At 41.4% G+C, this 20,789-nt stretch overlaps 1 protein-coding gene across 3 annotated transcripts in view; it reads left to right on the forward strand.

The window, feature by feature from the left end:
• wscd2 (WSC domain containing 2) overlaps positions 1-20,789 on the forward strand; it is a 49,486-nt gene that overhangs the window by 22,667 nt on the left and 6,030 nt on the right. For all 3 annotated transcript variants that reach the window (XM_077601471.1, XM_077601469.1, XM_077601470.1), the window contains 5 exons: positions 10,902-11,638; positions 14,944-15,058; positions 17,353-17,537; positions 19,222-19,343; positions 19,411-19,585. In XM_077601471.1, the coding sequence (XP_077457597.1) occupies positions 11,266-11,638; positions 14,944-15,058; positions 17,353-17,537; positions 19,222-19,343; positions 19,411-19,585 (970 nt within the window). In that variant the 5' untranslated portion in view covers positions 10,902-11,265. The remainder of the gene's footprint in view (positions 1-10,901; positions 11,639-14,943; positions 15,059-17,352; positions 17,538-19,221; positions 19,344-19,410; positions 19,586-20,789) is intronic.

Consider the following 20,789-nt stretch of genomic DNA (forward strand, 5'->3'; position numbering starts at 1 on the left):
TTGATGATGTGCGTCTTTGTCATTTTTAGTGGACGATTGGACATCTATTGATGTCAAAAGCCCTGAAATTTGAAAAATTCTTGGCAGAAGTTACAGTTCAATTAGATTGATCATCGATCAACGTCTTTGGTTGGCAATGAATTAACTGTTTGTTTTATTTATGCACCATATGTTTGTACTGTGTTGTGATTTATCATTGCTAGTTTGGTGGACTTTAATTGTTATAGGAAATATCAGGACTGTTGCATTGAGTACAGTATGTTTTCTGATATTTTATATACTCATTGGCTGCCATTGATGGGACTAGATATCTAATTCATTTTTATCGGGAGGCCTGGCAGCGATTAATTTGATCACTGCCAGCCCCACGGTCAAAAAAAGAAGGGTCAATGGTCAATAAAATTGACAATAGTAACATTAAAAGATTATGTTGATGCATTTTGGCTACATTTATTGTTGTATATCTCCAAGGAGTCGGAATACAATTAGGACACGAGACCAAGAGGACTGGAAAAAACAGGATTATTAACATGTTTAGCCTCTATGATAAGGCTCATCTTGAACTAGGCTGAGATTTGTTGAGCCGTTCACTCTAATCTGCAAATATTACCTAATCAAACAAGACGAAACCTCTGGCTCCGGCTAATGCATTTATGCATGTGTTAAAAGTGTTTAAATTTTGATTATTGTGTTTTCAGCTTTCCTTTGACACCTCTCTCTCATGCTCTGCTTGTTCAAATATTGCAAACATGGATTATGAACAAAAAGAAATGGAAGATAGCAGCCTGCAACAGGTCCGCGTCCCATCGACAAAATCGTTATTTACTAGGAAATAAAGATTGCTCAACTGTTTAATTAAAGCCAACTGCTCTGTGTGCCTCACGCAGCGACAACAGCCTGCTGTTTAATGATCTTGCATTGTCTGAAGTGATCCTAGCATGTGGTGCTGGGGATTAGGATCCCCCCCTTCGCCCAGGACATCATCTTTATTAACGATTTGAATCCTATTCTTAATTGATGTGGGCTTATCTGATTCTCCACTGATGCACGTTGGGCAAAACGCAAAACAAATAAGTGATTGTCAAACAGCGTTAACCCAGCCAAGCAAAAAGGCATTTTACAGCGATTTTTCTCTTTTGTATCTTGTTGGAAATTGATTCGGCTGTTTAAGAAGAGATTCTGCACTCACAGTGGTGCTTACTAAACAGAGAGAAACGACCCTTGCAGGCGGCTAGTGAGGTTTAGTCAATACTGATCACTTCTAATGCATGAAGCCTCATCTCGACACCTTCTCATTTCACCAGGCTGTCTCTGGAGTTTGCGAACCTTTAATGATAGGAACGACGGTTCTTTTTAAGAATTACAGCCGATCCTGTTATTCCATTTCGATGATAGTCACTCAAAATGAAAGGAAAGGGTCTACTGCAAAACAACAGGCCAAGGGATTCAGCTACCTCCTTAAAGACCCCTAGAGACGAGTGGGTGCTCAATTGCTTAGAGGCTGGAGTCCTACAGTGGAGGGCTTGCAGCGAAGAGGCTGTTTTTTTTGGGTCTTTTTCTTTTCAGACTGACCAAAATGAGAATGGAGGGGGGTTATGTGATACCTCTCCTACTGAGAGTTCTTTTCCCTGCAACACTCAGGCGTCTCGATCATAACTCTTTGATGATGTTGACCATGGATGTTTGTTAGCAGTTCTTCGCGAGTACAAAGGGATTCACAGGAATTGGTGCACATACAGATGCGTCTCTGGGGTGGGAAAATGAGTATACAATGCTAGTTGAAATTTGTATATCTTTTCTTACTCTCTCTCTCTCTCGTGCTCCTCTTTCAATAAGCATTCCAAAGTTGAAAATAATAATGATGAGTTCCCAAAGCCAAAAACAAAGTACTTTTGGAATTTTGTTTTTTTGGGGAAAGAGAATCTGAGCTTGTGCACCGTTCTTTGCCTCATAATATTTCACCAATTCCTGCTGAGACATTGTTGCTTTTTTCCACTTGGAAATGAAAATAATCGTTTTTTTGTTCTTTTGTTTTTTGTTTTGTTTTTAACTGAAAATAAAAGGACAAATTAATTCAGAGAACTGAGCCAAGCATTCACGTTTTCAGTCATCTTTGCTAAACAGTGCATTATTGTAAACAGGCTTAAATTAGGAAGAGAAATGTCCTTGTTTCAACTCTTTCCTCATCCAAACAAACATTTGCTGAGACCCTGTGAAATCTCTTAAATCCACTCAAGCAGAGAGGCCTGCGATTTGCAGCATAACTGAGCTTGGAGAATTTGCTTTTAATTAAAGCCAAGATCCAGCGCGCTTAGTTCAGGTGAGAGAGGAATAGGGGCAAAAGGTCTCCTTGGATAAAACCTCTAATATTCCTCTGGCCATGAATGAGGAGCTTTGTTCATGGTGAATAGTGGGAGACATCATTTGATCTCCCACTGATGGAGGCTCCGCTGCAGAATAATTGCTTCTTTTATAAAGCCGTTTAAGAGGCTCGATTCAAGTGATTGTTTGTCAAATGGGCATCTGTGAGGATCGGGCCGGAAGGTGTGGCAGCCACTCAAGCGGGCACGAAACCTTTAAGGAATCCATTTTAGCTTTCGTTTACTGCTCTGTGTGCTACTACCAGAATCAATCGGCAATTCTCCCGTGGATCCAGTTTTTGGGGAACTGATCACTTCTATTTTGATTGTCTTCTCTCTGCGGTCTAATTGAACTCTTGAGCCCGTAACCATGATGACGCTATTGTATTGTCTATGTCGGTTACAAATGACTGTTTAATGGAGAGGCATCCTGAGCGTCAATCACTCTATTACAAAGCCTCGGCTTAATGCTTCTGTGCAGCGGTCAAAGAGGAGGATTACATTATTTTTAGAGCCTTTAACTTACCTCTTTCAGTGTAAAAGGTCAGCACCCATCTTAATGGACCATTGAGTATTATCAGGATTACAATGAGCTCTTCTCCCCGCCATCCCGGGTTTAATTTTTAAGCTTCATAGGCCCAGTTTAAATCGTCTTTCTGTGATTTGTGCAGCCTCTGCGATGCTGCAGTCGACTGGTATTTGAATTACCCCTCAGGCTTTGGATGACTGCATCGAGGTTTTAACACTGGAATCATTGTGGGACTGCATGAGATTTTTTTTATTTTCTATGAAGAGCTCCTGCTTGTTTCTTCTAAAACCTGCTAAACATTTTTGGAGAACTATTAGTGGACTGCTAGACAGCCTGGCAGCAGTTTTGATAAACAGCAAAGAAAAGAATTTTGTTCAAGGTTTTTCTTCTTACATTCACACCTAGGTTTCACTGTAAAGCTCAATGTTACACTGGTGTACCACAATACTTCTGTTCAGCTACACTTATTTAGTTTAGCGTTTTGTTGATTTTTCTTGCCAGTATCTGGACTCAATATAAGCGCACCCGTTTTAAGCGGCCTCGACAGGATTGACTCTGCACTTGCTGAAAGAGTTGCTATAATGATATTTTTAGGTGTTCTCATGTAAGCATTTGGAGCAGAATCATTGTCAAAAACCCCTGGGACAAGGAAACGTCAATGGTTTTCAATATAAGTGTTCTTTTAAATTTTGGAGTTCTCGTGGAAAATATATATAAATACATTTACCTCACGGATGGAGCCGTTTTCCTTTATTTTCACTCTAGCGCCGAGCTGTCAGACAGTTCAAATAGAGTGTCAGGATTGCAACCTTCATTGGGATTTTTATTGCATGTACGCTCATTGAAGAGGAGGGAGGACGTTTAATTTCAAATAACTTCAAAATGCAGCTGAACACACTTTAAACATTGAGTCATTTAGATCTCGGGAAATCACTTCATTTAGGTAATAGCAATGTGACAAACGCAGGTATTTATGCGTTTGTTTGATGAGATGATAGGGACAGTCTCCTGAGTAAACGCTGAAGTGGAGGTGAACGCCGTTTGTTGCAAATGTCTCATTCATCCGTCCTTTGGGAGGCTGTCCGATTTAATAAATACAGGCAAATGCTCTTCAAGCTTCAAAAAGAAAAAAGCCTTTGACAACATTTCACGACATAAAAAAAATGTTGCAAAAATCAGTGACTGATGTGTTTCCTTTTGAGTGGCCACTAGTAATTAAGCATATCAGGCATCTAGCCAGACACTAATGCAGGAACACACTGAGATCAACCATTTGTTTAATTAAAATGGCTTGCGTGAAATGGAGAGCCAAAATTCCATTCCCAAACTGTACCTTGGTGATGTTTGCCAAAACGAATAAAGTACTTTTGGCCATGTGAACATGTTGGTGAGGGGAACAGGCAAGTCCACACTCCATTTTCAGGGGGTCATGCACTTTGTTGAGCAACCATCTGTGCTCAGTGAGCCACTTGAGTCTGATGTGCGCACGCTTGGCATCCAGCTGTTTGCTCGCCTTTAGTTTCGACATATGCAACTGCTCTCTTTTCACAATGCAAAGTGCTGTATCTAAAAGCAAGTGCGCCGAAGATTTATATTGCTTGGCGGTGACCGCGAGTTAGTGCCGCCAGCTTACATGTCAAAAAATAGTTAACCCTTCGTAGGGCACGAATTTAACGCATTGATGGTGCTAGACGTCCAAGTCATTATGACTGGGAGAGGCTGGAAGGAAATGATCGCAATGACATCATGATCTCTGCCTCTAGCGCGTCCATGGCGTTAAAGATGAGCATTCGTAACTTGTCATCCCAATTTAAATGAATTGGACGTCTGGTCTTTTTACTGGCATTTATTAATTCAAATGTTAGGCTTAAAAAAAGACATACAAATAATCTTGATTCAAAAAAATGAAGATCTGTCATTCACATGAGGACATCATGTAGGTCACATATTACTTTATAGGTGTAAATTATTTTTATTTGAACACAAAATTGTCCCTTGCGCTATAAAAAGTTACCATTATTTAAAATAATAATAATTTAAAAAAAATAACCTAACCCCTAACCCTGAACACTCGAATTTGCCCTTAGGTATGTGTGTGAATGTGAATGATTGTTCGTCTCCTTGGGCCCTGCGGGTGTCTGTAGTTGGCTAGGATATGCTCTTGCACCCCCTGCGACCCTTCTAACGCATACGAAAATGAATAATCACTAGCTTTTGCTGCATTTGCTGTTGGATTTAATTGATTAAAATGTATTAATGTGAATTGACATAGTGGAAAGACACTTGTTGGGGTGGGAAGAAGGGTCAGGGCTGCCAGGGTGGCTCTATTAACTCTTCTCTTCTTCTACTGGGATACTGAAGACGCCCTATATGACACCATCGTTCATCACCTGCCTGTTTTTGTTTCTATACAGCTGCTATCAATCACCTGAAAAGATTGTCGTCACGCCAGAGTAACCTTTGCTGTGAGCCCAATGATGAATAGAAAAGATGACACGATATATAAACAGCTTGATTCTAACTATTACTTAAATATCACATTTAGGTGAAAATCTTTTGTGAAGCTAAGAGAAGGTGCAAGATTAACTCAGGTCATGTCCCAAACATTAGCCACAGTCTGTATTGTGTAAACATCTGTCCTGAAGAATAAGGAACAAACAAAGAGGCCAAGAAAAACAAAAGCAGTTAATGACAAAAAGATCTATAGAGCTGTAAAAAAACGAAAAATGTGAGAAACAACATCCAGGAATAAATCCCATCAAGATAAAATATGCTGATATCGCACTCAAAAATGTAAGCAGGTCATAATCAAAAAGAAGAAAAAGTCCAGACCATCTGTTCCGATACTTTTGTTAACATGAAATCTGCTGCTCTGTTACAAATATGTGTATTTGCCAGGGAATCAAAGATAAAATGTTGATCTTCTCTTTCATGTTCCTGTTTTGATGGTAAACCCAAATGTTTTTAGTCGACAGCAAAATATAAGCAATTGGCCTCAATGTTAAAATCGATTTGGAGGAGAGCAGAGATCCTCCCCAGAGGTCTCTCAACTTAAATCAAATCCAAAATGTTTTTATATAAGAAGGATCATCTCGTGTGATCATGTTTGAGGTCTCGGGCGCCTGAGAAACGATTTCTTTTTGGCAACAAAGATTTTGAAGAGTGGAAAATTGATAGCATCTGTGGACAGCCAGATGATAGCTCCATCACGTACTATCTCACGCACTTTTTGTACTGTATTTACAGCAATATTTTGTATCAATTCCCTCTCTGTGTTCAGACGTCAAAATCCGAAACCCCAAATGTACATTTTGATCACTTTTTATTGAGATGTTGTCAGTCATAACGAGTGATATTCTGCTCTGCAGTGAAGGCCGCATGAGGTGTAGATCTGTAGAGCTGTCTTGCTCAACTCCACTCTCAATTCAACAATGAGTCCCATGACGGAGACGAATAATATTTATGGGCTGACTTGTGGAACCATTTGCCTGCAGCGTGAGCCGAGCTGGCTGTCAGCCCGTTCACCATAGATGAACTTTGACGTTTGCTCCCCTAAATCCTCTATGATTAAATATTTGCTGGCTCATTTAATATGAATGTGAATAAATGGTCAGGCAGTGGGTTCATGTCCGTTCCGCTGCGGTAATTGCAATGATTTGACAAAAAGACCTCCACGGCACCTCTTCATTTTCATTTCCTCCTCTTTTTCTTCCGCAGTTGTTGTCAAAAATCCCAACTGATTTTAAGTCGCTACTTTTCTGGACTAATTGAATGGAATTAATATGACACGCACACGGAGGCTATGCATCGAGTAGCACACTTGAAATATGTGGGCCTGTGGAAAAAAAGGGCTGCACATGCACAGGCAGCTAATTCCATGATTGATCATGTCCTTGACGGTTCTCCACTTTCTCTGTCACTGACAAAGCCTAGAAACTATTAGAATACATTAAAGTGTGTCACAGTATTCCTGGAGGATACGGTCGTCTTACTTTGAGGGACTTTTTTTTCTGCTGTGGCAGAGCTATAATGTTCACCTTTCACTCAAAATGTGCTTATCATTTTCCCAAGAGCTTTTGTCTTAGGCGGTGGTAAACATGCTTCCATCAGAAATATTTTTCTCCCCCACTTTTGGCTCTACGGCGAGATGCATCATCAGCCAAAAAAACAAACAAATATTTTTTCAAAGGATAGAATGGGAAATGTCAAATACCTTGATGACCACAAAATGTTATGACAGTCACCTCCACTATACCTTTAACACATAAGCTGCTCAGTATAATAAATGATAGTGGAAATTTGCTATTTTTTAAATATCACAGGAATAGCGCCACACAAAGGCATTATCGCTGTTCCCAATTCGCCACTAAATATCACTTTCTTTGACTCATACACACAGAATGAGTCCTTATCTTTATTGCGTATCTCTGTTGGATGTTCCAAGGATTGCCTCTTTCCAATTAGTAGCTTGTATGTGGATCCCATTTCCTTTCAGCAGTTCCTCACAGTTTGGTCACAGACTTTGTTAAATATCAAACTTTCTTAAAAAAGAAAACATTTATGTTGCTTTTACAATTTTCTCTGAAAGATCAAACGTGTCAAAATGCTTTCAGTGCTACTGACAACCATAATATTGCTGGTCACTATAATTATGATGTGAAATTTTCATACCATTTCATCTTTAATTGGGAGTGAGGGAGAGTTAATGTTGAGCATAGAAATTATTATCAATGTCGATCACACGGTTGAGGGAATTAAGTCCATAGAGGAACCAGCAAAAACGATTACTAAATCCTGAGGGACACGAATAGAATGTTGAGGCTGCAAAGTATGTATGGTGATACAAATATCCCCATTTGGGAAAAGATGGAGGGAAGATGATTTACTGTACCGAAAAGAGCAAATCTTTAGCGAAGGTAACTTTTTGTTAGCGATTCCCTATAGCAAGATGGCAAGCATCTCACTGTCAGTATAAATGCACCGTAGCATTTAAAGTCTAAAAAAAACGGCAAACAGCAGCAGATGGGGCTTAGGGTCCGCAGTAGGCATTGCGGATGTTGGATGATTCCTTTCGTGGAGGTTTGGCCTGTTGTAGGCGGCGTTTCCAGCTCACAGGCCGCCTTGGGATCGGAGACCCAGGGGCTGAGGCACATGGGCCCGCCATTGGTTGTTTCTGAGTTGAGTTGAGTTTGCCTTAGTCTTGCCTCGCTTTGCGTTGAGATGCAGATCATCTTGATATCAAGTCATTTGTTGTCAGTGGATACTTATGCAAGGCTGGAAAAACTGCCATGGTTACAGAAAGAGTGGAGGCGTTACTTTGCAAAACATTCGTACAGATGTATTGCCTCATGTAAATTCATGTCATCTTCATTGTTTTGGAATCACTGCCTCAAAGGCTGTACACGTACACGGAATTCATAAACCTTTCAGATAAAAACAATTTCCAAGGATGATATACTGTTTTTATTCATTTAGTGGCAGAGTGCAAGATAAGATCAATACTTTGCTTGTCTGCTGACTAATGTCTCCCTCCGCCTGCAAGACAAAAGTTTGCACCAGTCCTTGTTGTAAATTGCAATAGTTTTTTTGCGTTGTTTTTTTTAACCCTCAACTCATGCAAGGATTAACTAATATAGCACAATGATTAAAGAGAGGTGGAGGATAGCTCTCTATATCTCTCTCCTTGATCACTGGATAGAAACAGCTTGAAACTAGATACCCAGCAGATTTTAGTTTTTTTTTTTTTTTTAATAAACCATTTGTGCATGTTGTGTCTGGAGCTTTCTAGCTCACATGTGCTTTTATTGTACATTTTGAAAACAGACTAGCCCTTTTTTGCAAGTGACAATGGAAATGGTCTCCGTTATTAGTGTTTCTTTGCCGTTTTATTTATTTCGTATGAACAAATTTATATCCATCTGTATTGAACCCACTAAAGTGATTTAGTAATGCCGTGACCTGTGACTCATCATTTTTAAGTTCAACACTGAGTGTTTGGCATTTTGGAAATTAATATGACCGACTAAAAGAGATTTGGTCAGACCGAGCCCAATTAAAATGCTAACATCAGTGGTGAAAAGCCCCATAGGTGTTTGAAAGTCATTCTTAAAGACACGAGTAAAGTTTAGTCATTTAGGAATAACACAGAGTGGATGTCTTTTTGCACATCGCTGCCCAATGGACAGCAAAAGACTGTGAACCAAGGCCAGGCAGGTTTCAGGTGACAAAGCACTATGCACTTTTGTATTGGTGGCAGACAGGAGTCACAAAGTTGAGTGCCCTCTTGAATACTCCGAGAAATTCTCAGCGGAGGGTTGTGTTACAACTACCAATTATCGCCTCTTGGACTTCTCTCAGAACATAACACTTCTTTGAGGAGACTGCAGGATTTGCCCACAAATACATGAAACTCTCTATAATAGGTATACATACCCGCTTTAGTCCTGCTATGTGTAAATGTCCAACTTTGAAGAATTAACATAGATTGTACCCTAGTGAAGTCTAACTGCTGCATTCTGATATGGCTAACACAGCACAGAGTGGGAGATACACTAAAGTGCAATGAACAAACCCTCAAGAGACAACATGAAAAACTAGTTAAATTCCCTGCTACAGCTGTCCATTGTGAAGGTGTCCTTGGGTCAGACATTGGACACCAAATAGGTTGGCAGCTTCTTTCATAATAACAGCAGCATTACTGTATGAATGTGTATGTGACATGTAAAGTCATGCATTTTAACGGTGCAGGTCAAATATACTCTCTTTTCTCCACAAACTTCTACATTCATGCCTAAATGGTGAATTCATGTATAATCTGTGAAACCGCTTGGAATAAAATTCAGGTGACAGTCGCTCATCTGCAAGATGTTGGGCTTCAGGGTTTCAAATGCCGCGATGCAGAAGAGCTGGTTGGCGTCCTGACTATTGTCGAGGTGCCCTTGAGGGGGTGCAGTCACCTTTTTCTATGCACAGCCCCCCCTTTGCCATCTCTCATTGCATACCTGCATGTGTGTGGCCTGGTTCTCTAGGTAGCGCGAACTAAACTATTCAGTATACAGCAAGCAGAAAGTAATGTTCCCCCTGAAGGGATCATAATAAGTATCCATTCATTTTCTGTAGAGCTTATCCCATTGGGGGCTACGGGTAGCTGGAGTCTAGCCCAGCCTACTTCAGGCACCCCATCCTGTACTGGTTGCCAGTCAATCACAGAGAGGCAAACAACCTTTCATACTCGCATTCACACCATCAGCGATGATCAGGGTAATAACGTGTCATAAATTTCTTTTAATCCGACATTGATGCTGCTGACCTTTTAATTTGAAATTAATGTGGTGGACCCTCTCTTTGTCCGGCTTCATTCTCTTAATTAAAAGTAAATAAAGACCGTATTTTCCGGACTATGAGTCGCACCGGAACATACATCGCATACAATGAAGAGAAAAACAAATATAGAAATCCCAATGGAGTATTAGTAGTGTCTTTGGGAGGGCAAAAAAATAAAATAACTGGCTGTTGCTGTTCAGAGAGAGAGAAGAGAAAAAAACTTGTATAAGTTGGATTTGAGTTCGAGTCACAGGCTCAGTCAAAGTCTGAAAAAGTGCAACTTATTAAGGAAATAAATAAATATACAGGTTTGAACTAAATGCTTCTTCCGCCTCAGATGTTATCATCACCTCGTCATCTTGACTGGGAATGTTTTTCAATTCTGCGCAGTCCCTCTCCCAAAAGACATTAGTGAAAGTGCTAACGGGTAGAGTTTTGTTTTGTTTTTTTTCCCCTTCCGGCTTAACCCAGTTTATGAAAGGCAAAGTACGTGTACAAAGTAAGCTCGTTGAAGTGAAGCTTTCCACCTTTTGAACAATAACACTGCATCCCATTTTTTTTAATTGCTTTTATTTCTTACATTTCGTACTGAGCCGTGTCAGAGGTCGACGGAAATCATTTGGCGTTGCTCATGCGAACAAATCCCACTCCGCTCCACTTATTTCTCAATTTTTCTGTCCTTTCTTTAGATGGCTAGTCACGTCGTGACTCCCTTGGATCTCTGTGAAGAACTGTCCACTCAAAGGTGAAAAGATATCAAGTGGACCCCTAAAAAAATTGTCTCCTTGTTGCACAGAGTGGGACAGAGTGCTACAACGGTGCCGGTATGGAATTCCTATAGACTGATAACTGCCGTGGAGGCACAAGAAATGGCAAAGGGATACGGTGTGTTACCCTGAGCGTAAAAACATATAGCGAGGAGTCACCTGCAGGCGCATCCATCACGCAGAAACACGCCTGACCTGTTTCCATTTCATTGTTTCATTTGCCGAGTCTTCTGCATTGAGCGTTCCCCTACTGGGCCGGCGCGCTCCAGTGGCACCGTGAGCTAGCATGGCCAAACCTCTGCTGAAGATCCAGCGTTATTTCCGCAGGAAACCCATCCGCTTCTTCACCCTCGGCCTGCTCTACCTGACCGCCGGAAGCCTCGTCTTCCTGCACGCCGGCATCGTCGGTGACAGCTGTCCCGGAAGGCAAGGGATGCGCGTGTACACGGTGGTGGCCTCGGAGACGGGCGGCCAGATTGCATCGTCAGATAGAGCGGGGCTGGGAATCACACGGGTATTTAAGGAGGCTCACAGGCTCGGGCGAGGTTACACCCCCATGTGGAAGAAAAAGGGGCAGATAAGAGAGGACAGGGCTGCAGACTACGCCAGGAAATCTGCTGGGAAATCCCGCAGTACGAAAGAGATGGACGACGGAAGAGGTGGGTTCTCCTCAGACCCGCGGCAGTCGAGTGCATAAGCAGTGGCTTTTCACACTGGCAATTTCCCACATTTCACACTCTGTGGATCTTCTCTCATAAGTGAAATTCATTTCAAGAAATCCAACTAATACGCAACAGAGGGCATAAATCACATTTACTCGCTCAATTCTCCACTTTGAAATTAGGATGTGCTCATTTCTCCATGCCAATGATTGAAATTATGAACGTCACTGTAATCATTTCGATAACAATTCTTAGGCCGGTCTGTTGGGAAGTTACCAATGGCAGCTTTCAAATAATTTAAAGATCATTGTGCATTTTTCATGTTCTTATTTGTTCAATATATAGAAGGCACTTGCAGTGTTTTCAGCTGCAAAAATTGTGGTAATGTGACATCATTTGGAAGTCTTTTAAATTCTGATCATAAAGTACAAAATGATCATGATTGGAGATTTGTAGCTGTGTGCAGCTCAAATCATGATGATTAAGCTCTCGCTTGAGGAAACCTCTCGAGAGTTTTGCTCCGCCTCTCTTCCGCCGTGCCACATGCTGAAGAATCACAACATCTAAATAACTTAATAGCAAGGTTCACAGCGTCGTCATAAAGTTAGTAACTACAAATTTCCCCTCACAGTCGTGCTTGTGAAATCCTGTGGCGTCCAATGGCACTCGACATCTTTTAAACAGCTTATATTAGGAGGCAAGTGTCCGTTCCGGCTCAATAACCGACATTTAATAACATCAATATCCCGCCAAAGCCTGTTAGTGTGTAATCTAACTTAACTGTAGGGTAACTTAACTGATTATGTTCGTTTATTTGGGACACATTAATATGTCTCTCCTCTTTTCATCTTGTCTGGCAGGTCAAAATTGAATTCTGTACTAACAATAAGCCATTTGTAACTTAGTGCTTTAGGTTGCTGGCAGTGGGAACAGTCAGTGTTTTATCACCCTTATAAAGCAAGGCGTTTTTTTTTCATTTGAGAAATATCTTGGCACAAAATCTTTTTGAATTGTCACTCAATTTTACTTCTAATGGAAGAGCAAGTCATAAAAATGACTTTGAAAAAAAATTGAGGAAATAAATAAGAAATGTACTGACCAATTAAGTGAAATTAGATCATTTCTGATGATGAGTGTGAATCACAAAGATAATTGCCTTACATAATACATGGTTATCATGATTATTTCATCTGCACTAACATTGCAATTTAAACACTCATGCAGTCCTCATTGGATAACCTTTTATGTTGCTTTTCTATCTTAAATGGTTAGCAAATTCTAAGAAGATCCCAAGGAAACAAAAAAAACGCATAACATTTCTTTCTGACGCTGAGGGAGTCTAAAACAAAGAAGTTTTGAAGCAGAGTGTATCAGGTGTAACATTTTTGGATCACTTGAGTGACAGAATGAACATAAAAACTGCAGTTGGGAAAAATTGGAATTGAGCTCATCAAATGGGCGAAGAACGCTCATGAGAAGTGACAACATTTTGAATGAAGCACCTCCGTTCCTTCTTTCACTGCTATTAAACACCAATGCACTGCGGTGCCATTAGCATTCAGGAACACGACTAACCTCTCAAGTTGAAAGTCATTTTCTGGAGGACAATGGGAAAATGGCTGTATTTGGTATTGTAGAACTCACATGCTCCTTTTATCACTTTAAGTCACTCCAGACTCCCCTCAACTTCCACTGCAAGGAAGATAACATACTTTCTATGTGCATTGCTATTTATTCATTCACAGTATCTTAAAATAGATATCAAAAGGCGTATATTTCCCCCCCGGAGTCATTGTGATGTGTGGCTTTCACATTTGCACCCATTAACAACGCAGCCAGACAGCAGATTATTATGATTGAATAACAAGACGGGATTCAAATAGAAAAATGATGGCAGTCTAAATGTGGCTTTGCTGCGGTGAGACTTGCGTGAGACCTTTTGTGGGGCTTGCGAGGATTGGGCGGCTGGGGGACATAAAAATGTTATTCCACTACAAAAGCTCTGCTCAGTTTTGTAAGCCAACACACTGACTATATATCATTTATTTAATATGCCACCAGGGAAGGAAGGTGTTTTTCTTAGCATAAGGCCTTGGAAACCAACATGTTTACACTGTACGCCAAAGCTGCAGGTTATCTGATTAAAGCGAGGTCTTTTTTACTGTGCGCCGCCCTTGTCCTTTCCCTCACAAATTTCAAACCTCCTAGAAATGCAGCAGAACGTGATGGAAGAGTACTTAGCGGCTCGAATGCATCGGCCGGCTCGCATCATTTTACATCCAGACCCTCTCATTACCCCGTAACCATCTTCGAAATCCCGTTACGCCCGAGTTAAGAGACTTTTAGCCTCCTCTCACTCAAACTGCAGCCATTCTCACTGGCTCGGAATCTCATTTGGCAGGGGAATATCACAGCTCCGGCTATCGTCGCGGCACACGGGAACACATTTGCACTGTGCGGTGCAATCGCGCAGGATCTAGCGCAGAAACGGGAGCGGGGTGACATGGCGAGAGGGTGGAAGAGAAGGCCGAAAATTGCCGAATGATGTTGACATTTGCTGGGGGGGGGATCAGCTAAGGGAAGGCCGTTGTGGAGACAATGATGAACTATAATATCAGTTTGCATCCAGACGTTATATGCAATTGGAATATTTGGTTAACAACTGCTTTCTGATCTGCATGCAGCCTACTGAGCTTGATTTTCCCCCGCGATCGGAGCGATCCTCGCTTGGGGGATTATAAACGCGCGCACAGTCAAATCACATGTGGCTTAAACAAGCCCACAACAATTAAAGTAATGCAGGGAGAAAGGCAGTGGTTGGCCATTTAGCTATTAGAGGCGGCTCAGAGGAGCAATAGCACAGGACAGATGGAAGTCGGGTTGTTTGTGAGATGTGGAGATGAGCTCTCTTGCTCTGCTTTTTGACGAAGGAGCCAGAGGTTCAATGAAGCTCGATTTCCCCCAGCGTCCTCCCTGTTTCGCTCACACACGCACACACACACATGCGCGCAGTCTTTCGTAAAATGCAGAAATGAACCAGTACACGTGCTGGCCACTAGAAGGGGATGTGTGTCTTGATAAATAAATAAAGATTCTGCCCCAGTTTGAACTCGCTTGCTCATACACATGCAAAGTCTAACAAAAAGAGCTGGTGTGCAAAGCTAGAGGCAATTATCAGGCCATAAATACCATGTATATTAAGTATATAGTACGTATACTTTTTGAATATGTGCATTCATCTGAGTGTCTGGTTGACTGCAGTTTATTAAGCTTTAACGTGTTTTCCATTCTCTCTTTTTCAGCAAAGTACATTGGATGCTATGTCGATTCAACAAAAAAGCGGGCCCTAAAAGGAGTTTCATTTTTTGATTACAAAAAAATGACTGTATTCCGTTGCCAGGACAACTGTGTCGAAAGGTATGAAATACAACAGCAAAGAACACCCATCTTTCTGTCCTTCCTTGCCTTCTTGTCAGGTTGAGATTTAAATTAAAAGTGATTCTCCGGATGAGCTGATGCAAATTCTGAAAGCATGATTAAAAGGCTCTCCCTCATTAGAGGTGCTGGGTATATACTTGTAAATACCACCCACTGATAAACCAGCCCACATATCGAAGGACACTACTTTGTGCCTTCTCTCTTGTACTATATATATATATATATATATATATATATATATATATATATATATATATATATATATATATATATATATATATATATATATATATATATATATATATATATATATATATATATATATATATATATATAGTACAAGAGAGAAGGCACAAAGTAGTGTCCTTCGATATGTGTATATATATATATATATATATATATATATATATATATATATATATATATATATATATGCACACTCATGTGTATATGTGTACATATATATGCACACTCATGTGTATATGTGTACATATATATGCACACTCATGTGTATATGTGTACATATATATGCACACTCATGTGTATATGTGTACATATATATACACACTCATGTGTATATGTGTACATATATATACACACACATATGTGTATATGTGTATGTATGTATGTATGTATGTATGTTTGTGTGTATGCGTGTGTGTATATATATCTATATATCTATATATATGTGTGTATGTATGTGTATGTGTATATATATATATATATATATATATATATATATATATATATATATATATATATATATATATATATATATATATATATATATATATATATATATATATATATATATATATGTGCATGTATGTATGCATGTGTATGCGTGTGTGTGTATATATATCTATATATCTATATATATGTGTGTATGTATGTGTGTGTATATATACATATACACATACATATACACATACACACATACATACATACACACACACACATACTACATATACATATGCATATGCATATGCATATGCATATACATATGCATATACATGTATATGTGCACCATAGGTGCACAAGTGTGAGCGTACAGTCTTGAGTGCTATATATATATATATGCTATATATATAGTCAAGCCTTTATGCTCACACTTGTGCTTGTGTACCTGTCTCCGATAGAATTTTGTTTATGAGAGGTCTGAAAGTGAGTCTCACAAAGCTCCACAAAGAAATGCTTTTCTGACTTTTGCCGGCGATGAAATTGACTAGCCGGGCCTGAACTCGACCCTCCATCACCTTCGTGATGATTTAGTCGGCCGACTGTGGATTGGAACTTAACACATCTCTCTGAACTGGAGAAATACCTGCAGCCAGGTTTCGTGAACGTGTGGAAAGCCTTTGCGGAAGAGGAAAGACTTTATATTAAATGTTGACCTCTTGCCTGTATCTATTTTGGTATACTTCATTCGTATAGGCTTTACAGCGCCGTTGTGAATTCACTTCCAGACTGGAGTAGATGTTACTTTTCACTTTCACAATCTGCATAATTGTCCACTATTAGAAAATCGCTGCCCTTTCCTTCCAGACATTCCAATCAGATTAATCAGCGCTCATTGTTTCCCTTTGAAATGTGCAGCTCTCCTCTATTCGGCCCCACACTTCCCGTCTTCCTTTCTCCTCCGCCGTCTTCCCCTCGCCTCTTTTCCTCCCCAGAGGAATAGCGAGGACGGCTCTATCGAATGCGCTGAATTACACCCATCACTGATTCACCGAGTGCACAATGGGCGCAGGGATCCGCTTGTTTTCAGCTGCTTTTTCCTTGGCCCACCTGCTATTTTCAGAACCGGGTTTAATAAAGGAAGACAAACAATTGAGAGGCAGCGGCATGGAATGGCGTAGGGAGCATTGGCTTTGATTGGCAGGGCTGGAAGGTTTGGAGGGGGACGTGGGGCCGTCCTGCGTGAAGGCTCTCTAATTGCATCCAAAAGGCCTCTCGGGACTCGAGTCAACTGAGGGAGGGCCACGCGAGGAAAGACTTATAAAGAGTACTGCAATCAGTTATAATTGGTCGTGCCTCTTCGCGTGTACTACAGAGAACCAGCGAGATCTTTCGGCGTGACATTCGGACGCGTTCTTGCGTGCGCTTCATCAACGGTCGTGCATTATTTATTTGCTCTTATTGACTACAGTTGCTCTCAGTGTGAATCAACGTTAGCCAGGGAAGGATTAAGGCGTAATGAACGCTCCGGTCATTAGCGCTGGATTCTTAGACTTTACTAATGATGGTAATCCTTCTTCCCTCTGCACATCCAGGGGGTACTTGTACGCAGGTTTGGAGTTTGGAGCCGAGTGCTTCTGCGGACACAAGATTCAGACGGCCAACGCTTCGGAGGGCGAATGCAACATGGAGTGCAAAGGAGAGAAGAGCAGCATGTGCGGAGGAGCCAACAGGCTATCTATCTACAGGCTGGAGCTGAGCCAGGAGTCGGCACGACGCCGTGAGAAAATCCCCTTGACTTCATCGTAACCACATGCAGCTCGCGGGGCTATCAAATATCGGCGGAATGGCGCTTTCCAAACCAGAGCGATGATTTCAACTTCTTCCTTCATTATTATCCGGCCCTTTACATCCGTCTCGCAAGAGAAGGAAGCATTAAAAACCGAGCCATAAGAGATCACATCAGCATTCATCTCAATATTTTTACCCTTAACAACACAAGGCGCCCCAAGGAAGACCTAACAATAATCCGCAGTGACCGCAAAGATGTAATTTGGGCCCTGAAATGTAACACGTAGGCCCGTTATAAGGGGAAATATTTGTTTTATTGAATGCTAATGCCACATTGGGGAGCTGGCTGCCCTGTCGTGTTTACTTCTTCCCTGGGAGAGATGTGCAACCTGCCTCCCCCCCGCACGCCGTGGTCTGCATCCTAAACACTCGCTGCCTGCTGTTTAACAACCGAGGTGATGGCGGTAGAGGCTGATTATCGGAAATAGGGATGGAGCCTTCCTTGCTCCTTGTTTCAGGGTTTTCGTTCACTGCGTTTAAAGCGATTCCGCTTCACGCAATTCTCATTCAACATTACACGATTACACGGCCCCGCGTTTGCACGCAGTCGGATAAATTGTGGCTATTTTCCTTATACGTATAAAGTTGTTTGTTTACTATTTTCGTTTCTGCATTCCTAGGCTGCTTTGTCAGCGCAACACGTTGTCACCTCTGACCCTTATCGGTCATGTGAGTCGCTGTAGAAACAAGCCAAAGAGGAAATAATAATGTGTTGAGTTGCTGTTCTTACCAAAGCCAAAAGCCTGACATGTTTTTGTGTGTGCGTCGTAAAAGTGCTTACCTTGTTTAGAAAACACGTCGGATAGATTTTCTTGGACTTGCGTTGTTTTGTTTTATAAGGAGTCCCCATCCATGCATTTGCATTATCGGTCTGTTATTCATCCGCAAAGACTGTGTTTATGTGACATTTGGGAATAGTGGCCATGCGCTCAAGGCAATAGTGCACGGAAAATCCATTTCAGTTGAATTCCAAAAGTGTGTAAGGATATAGACGGGTGACGGAGAGAAATAAACTATACGGGGAAAATCAGGAACACGGACATGACATTAAAAATGTAGCTTCAGCTAGATAAAAAAGGTTAAAGATTAATAAAACATTAGATTTAGTCACATGACTGGAGCACACAATACTATTTCCAAGCCATTTTAGACATACAAAGACAATGCAATTCCAGGTTGTGACTTGGCCATTACATTGAAAAGTCTTTTTCAATGCTATGTGAACAGCCGCCACGACATCAATTTCGTTCCCACTTTAAAGTTTTATTTCCTCTTGTTTTTCTCCCCACGTTTTGAAAATCCAGTCCCCACCGCATGGAAGTGAGTGAAGAATGCAATTTAATTTATAGTGATAAAAGAAGTCGCGCTGTGCTGCTGCGGTTGTCGAGTCCCCCCGATTAGATCAGAAAGAGGCTGTCAGGTGAAAGGTTATAAACACGCTGTGAAAATGGAAGTTGTAATGGAGGAAAGCAGGTCAGGGCCTCAATAGAGTCGAGGCGAAATCCCAGTCTGTACTCTTCAGCTGGGGTCAGTAGACGCAGGTCATGAGGGAAGAAACCGTATTGTTTTCTTTCTGTCTGTAAGTCACACTTTGCTCTTTTTGACTTTTTCAGACGGCAGCGCCATTTTCAAAGGTTGCTTCCACAGTCCGGACAATGTCACGTTGGCCCTCCCTTTCAGCGTCGCCATCCAAAACATGTCTGTCGACAAATGTGTGGACGCGTGCACGGAAAAGGTGAGGTGTTTTCTTCCCAGGGTGCGTGACAGGCCGCCTCCAGCGTTTAACGCCGGCCGTATTTCAGGAGCAGTCTCTGGCCGTCCTGGCCGGGGATCGATGCCACTGCGGCTTCCCGACCCCCTTCTTCTCGCTTCATGAGCCGGAGGAAGAGGACATGTGTCTCCACCGCTGCCCGGGCGAGGAGTTTGAAAGCTGCGGGAACGACGAGTACTTTGTGGTGTACCAGACGCAAGTTCAAGGTAAAGGATGTTGTAAAGTTGGCTGGGCCAGCCTTAGCGTGAGGCCCCTTTGTTACAAGGCAAAAAGTGTGACAGCCACTTCCCGTGTTTTTACTAAATAACAGACAAGCACGGGAGCAGTGGTGCATTAAGGGGGAACAAGTCAAACTGCTGAGTGCACCACTCTCTTTAATGCATGCACCTTCATGTACGGGAAACAAGCGAGGGGATATTTAAAAAAAAGGCCTTTTATTGTAGCTCACACAAAAAAGGCTCTGCAAATATTTGCCCAAAGTTTGTGAAACAGCCAAGAAATTGTAGATTTTTGGTGGGGTGGAAATCCTTCATTTTTCCCTGAATAATGCAGGAATCCTAAAGACCAGAGCCAGGCAATGTAGGAGGTGGGTGTACAAGTTGGCCCCCATCCTAATTAGATTGGTTCAGCCCCGGTGGAGGTCTGTACTCCTCCGAGTGTCTACTTTGTTCTGTTTTCCTATCTTAATGTGCAAGCGATTCATTTCGTGTTATTCCCACGTAGCAGTTGGCCTCAAGTGTCAGCCCGTACGCGCCGTTGTGGGCAATGTTTCCTCAGGGCAAAAGACAGCGGTGGCTTGGCTGGGCAAAAATAAACACGCACGCACGCACTACAATCAAGACTGCGAAGCACTTGAAGAGAATGTTTGGGAGCGCTTGTATTTGACTTTTGGAATTTTCTCTGATGAAAGAAGCTCTCAAGTCAATCACCATAACCACACAAAACATGCTTTTGATGACCTTTCCTCTGGATAATTTCTCTTCCTCTTTCTTTAATCACTTGAAATGTCTCAACTTTGAACATTTCCATCATTGTGAAAAGTTGTGTCAAAAAAGACTCAAACATCTGGCATCAAACAAATCCTGGCAAAAAATAGGATTTTATCCAAAATAATGAACAACAAGCAAACAAAGTAATCTCTTTTTTTTATTCCTTCTTGGTAATCTACTTGACCACCCGTGATGTTTGTGTCAAAAATCAGAAATACAAATACTGGGCGTGCTTGAGAAAAGCGTTTCGCAAGCAAAAAATAGTTGACGCAAGTGAGAATATTTCCCATCACGAGCAAATGTCTGGGTAGCGAGAACATAAACAAGGGAGTTGTTAATTATAATTCTAGTGTTGAATTTTACTTTTCCGATGACTTTGTTTGCTTGGGTGGCAGCAAATGAATATTCGTTCATTCGTTGC

This window comes from Stigmatopora argus, chromosome 5, assembly GCF_051989625.1.
Source record: "Stigmatopora argus isolate UIUO_Sarg chromosome 5, RoL_Sarg_1.0, whole genome shotgun sequence".
NCBI classification, from domain to species: domain Eukaryota; kingdom Metazoa; phylum Chordata; class Actinopteri; order Syngnathiformes; family Syngnathidae; genus Stigmatopora; species Stigmatopora argus.